This window comes from Pistacia vera, unplaced genomic scaffold (assembly GCF_008641045.1).
Source record: "Pistacia vera cultivar Batoury unplaced genomic scaffold, PisVer_v2 Contig1086, whole genome shotgun sequence".
Taxonomy (NCBI): Eukaryota; Viridiplantae; Streptophyta; class Magnoliopsida; order Sapindales; family Anacardiaceae; genus Pistacia; species Pistacia vera.
This window is the reverse complement of record NW_022195122.1, coordinates 3,715-5,814: the sequence shown is the minus strand read 5'-3', so window position 1 is coordinate 5,814 and position 2,100 is coordinate 3,715. Positions and strand designations below refer to the sequence as shown.

Genomic DNA, 2,100 nt, shown 5'->3' with positions numbered 1-2,100 from the left:
CTTAAATTACATAAATAGTTTGAGATTATACATATTTCTGAAATTTTATTACTTCAAATTCTATCAAAATGAGTTTATAAACAGTGTTCCATGAAAGGTGATGATAAAGAAATTATTATAATTAGTAAATCATTATATGTCTTTCTTGTGGTTGGAAAATGGAAATGATTCCAAGAATAATACTTCCTCCGTTTCAATATAATTGTTGTTTTAAGTTTTTACACAGTTTTTAATAAATCAAAAAACTGTACAGAGAATTGATGTTTTTCCTCGTATTGTTAAACAATCCAAAGAAATAATAAAAAGACGAGGCTAGGGTTTCATTGATATTGCACAATGCAATTGAATACAAAAAAATATGATTTAACCTAAATACAAAGATATATATAGGCTAAATAAAGGAACTAATGAAAAAATAAATCTACCCTTAATAAACAATAAAACAAAATAACCCATATTTCTTAACATCTTCCCTCAAACTCACGATGTGGCGGCTACAAGCATCGAGAGTTTGCCAACTAGAAAACGAAAACGGGAAATAGAATGCGACTTGGTAAAGAAATCTGCAATCTGCAAAGAAGAAGAAACAAATGGCAAGGTAATGGTGCCATGCTTGAGGTGATGACGAGTAAGGTGACAATCGATCTCAATGTGCTTAGTTTGTTCATGAAAAACCGAGTTGTGAGCAATCTGAATAGAACTCTGGTTGTCACAATACATAGGAGTGAGATGAGAAAAAGAAACTCCCATATTTGCAAGTAACCAACGTAACTAAACAATCTCTTTGGTAGTAGATACCATAGCACGATATTCTGCTTCGGTTAAAGATTGAGAAACAATTGATTGTTTCTTGCTCTTCCAAGAAATAAGAGAATCACCCAAAAAGATACAGAAACCAGTAATAGACTTGCGATCCATGGGATCACTGCCATGATCAGCATCAAAGTATGCACGCAGCTCCAAGGAAGAGGTGGATGGAAGTAAAAGACTCTGAAAGACTGTACCCCGAAGATATCGCAAAGTACGAAGAACAGCTGCCCAATGATCTGTAGTAGGAGAAGCAACAAACTGACTAACAACATGAACATCATATGCAATATCTGGACGAGTAATAGTGAGATATACCAAACTCCCAACAACAGTACGGTATAAAGTAGGATCTGACAAAGGTAAACCATAAGAAGAAGAATACTTTGCGTTAACCTCAATCGGAGTATCTACAGTCTTATTATTAGTAAGTCTAGCCCGCTCAAGAATATCTGCAACATATTTCGATTGAGAGAGAAGATAACCTCTAAGTGAGTAGGCTACCTCAATACCCAAGAAATATCGTAGAGAACCCAAATCCTTCATTTCAAACTATTAAGATAACTCTGTCTTCAAAACTGAAATACCATCAATATCATCACCAGTAATAATCATGTCATCAACATATAAAGACAAAATGATACGACCTGCATCAGTGCACTTAACAAAAAGAGCAGAATCATGACTACTAGAAGCAAATCCAAGGGAAGAGATCACAATAGAAAATTTCTCAAACCAAGCATGAGGTGCTTGTTTAAGACCATATAACACTTTCTTCAGCTTGCAAACATACCCAAAATCATGTGAAACACCAGGAGGGGGCGCCATATAAACTTCTTCTTGAAGATCTCCATTCAAGAAGGCATTTTTAACATCAAGTTGAGAGATATGCCACTGACGAACCGAAGCTACTGCAATAAGAGTACGAATAGTAGTCATTTTTGCAACAGGAGCGAATGTTTCCTCATAAGCCATACCATACTGTTGAGAGTACGCTTTTGCAACCAACCTAGCTTTGTATCGCTCAATAGATCCATCAGAATTAGTCTTGATCTTATACACCCAACGACAACCAACAACAGTCTTACCAGGAGGTAGAGGAACCAAATCCCAAGTACCTGTCTTATGCAAAGCAGAAAGTTCCTCATCCATAGCTTGCTGCCAAAGAGGATCAAGAATTGCCTCTTTATAGGAAGAGGGCTCAGAGAGACAATGAATAGAAGCTAAAAAAGAAGCAAAAGATGAAGAATAACAAGAATAAGCAAAATCTGGTAACTTTGTGGACTTACGAAT

At 35.8% G+C, this 2,100-nt stretch overlaps 1 protein-coding gene across 1 annotated transcript; it reads right to left on the bottom strand.

Annotated features, from left to right (window-relative positions):
- Nucleotides 1-480: 480 nt before the first annotated feature.
- LOC116134961 (uncharacterized mitochondrial protein AtMg00810-like) lies at nt 481-1,353 on the bottom strand. The gene is made up of 2 exons (XM_031420639.1): nt 799-1,353; nt 481-702 (listed from the first exon to the last, which is right to left on the bottom strand). Exons 1-2 carry the CDS (start codon nt 1,351-1,353, stop codon nt 481-483), a joined length of 777 nt encoding a protein of 258 aa, XP_031276499.1.
- Nucleotides 1,354-2,100: the final 747 nt, after the last annotated feature.

Coding starts and splice junctions, on each gene's coding strand:
- LOC116134961 (XM_031420639.1), bottom strand. CDS start 1,353: ATGAAGGATTTGGGTTCTCTACGATATTTCTTGGGTATTGAGGTAGCC. Junction 703..798: donor AAGCAGAATATCGTGCTATG/GTATCTACTACC, acceptor TGTGACAACCAG/AGTTCTATTCAGATTGCTCA.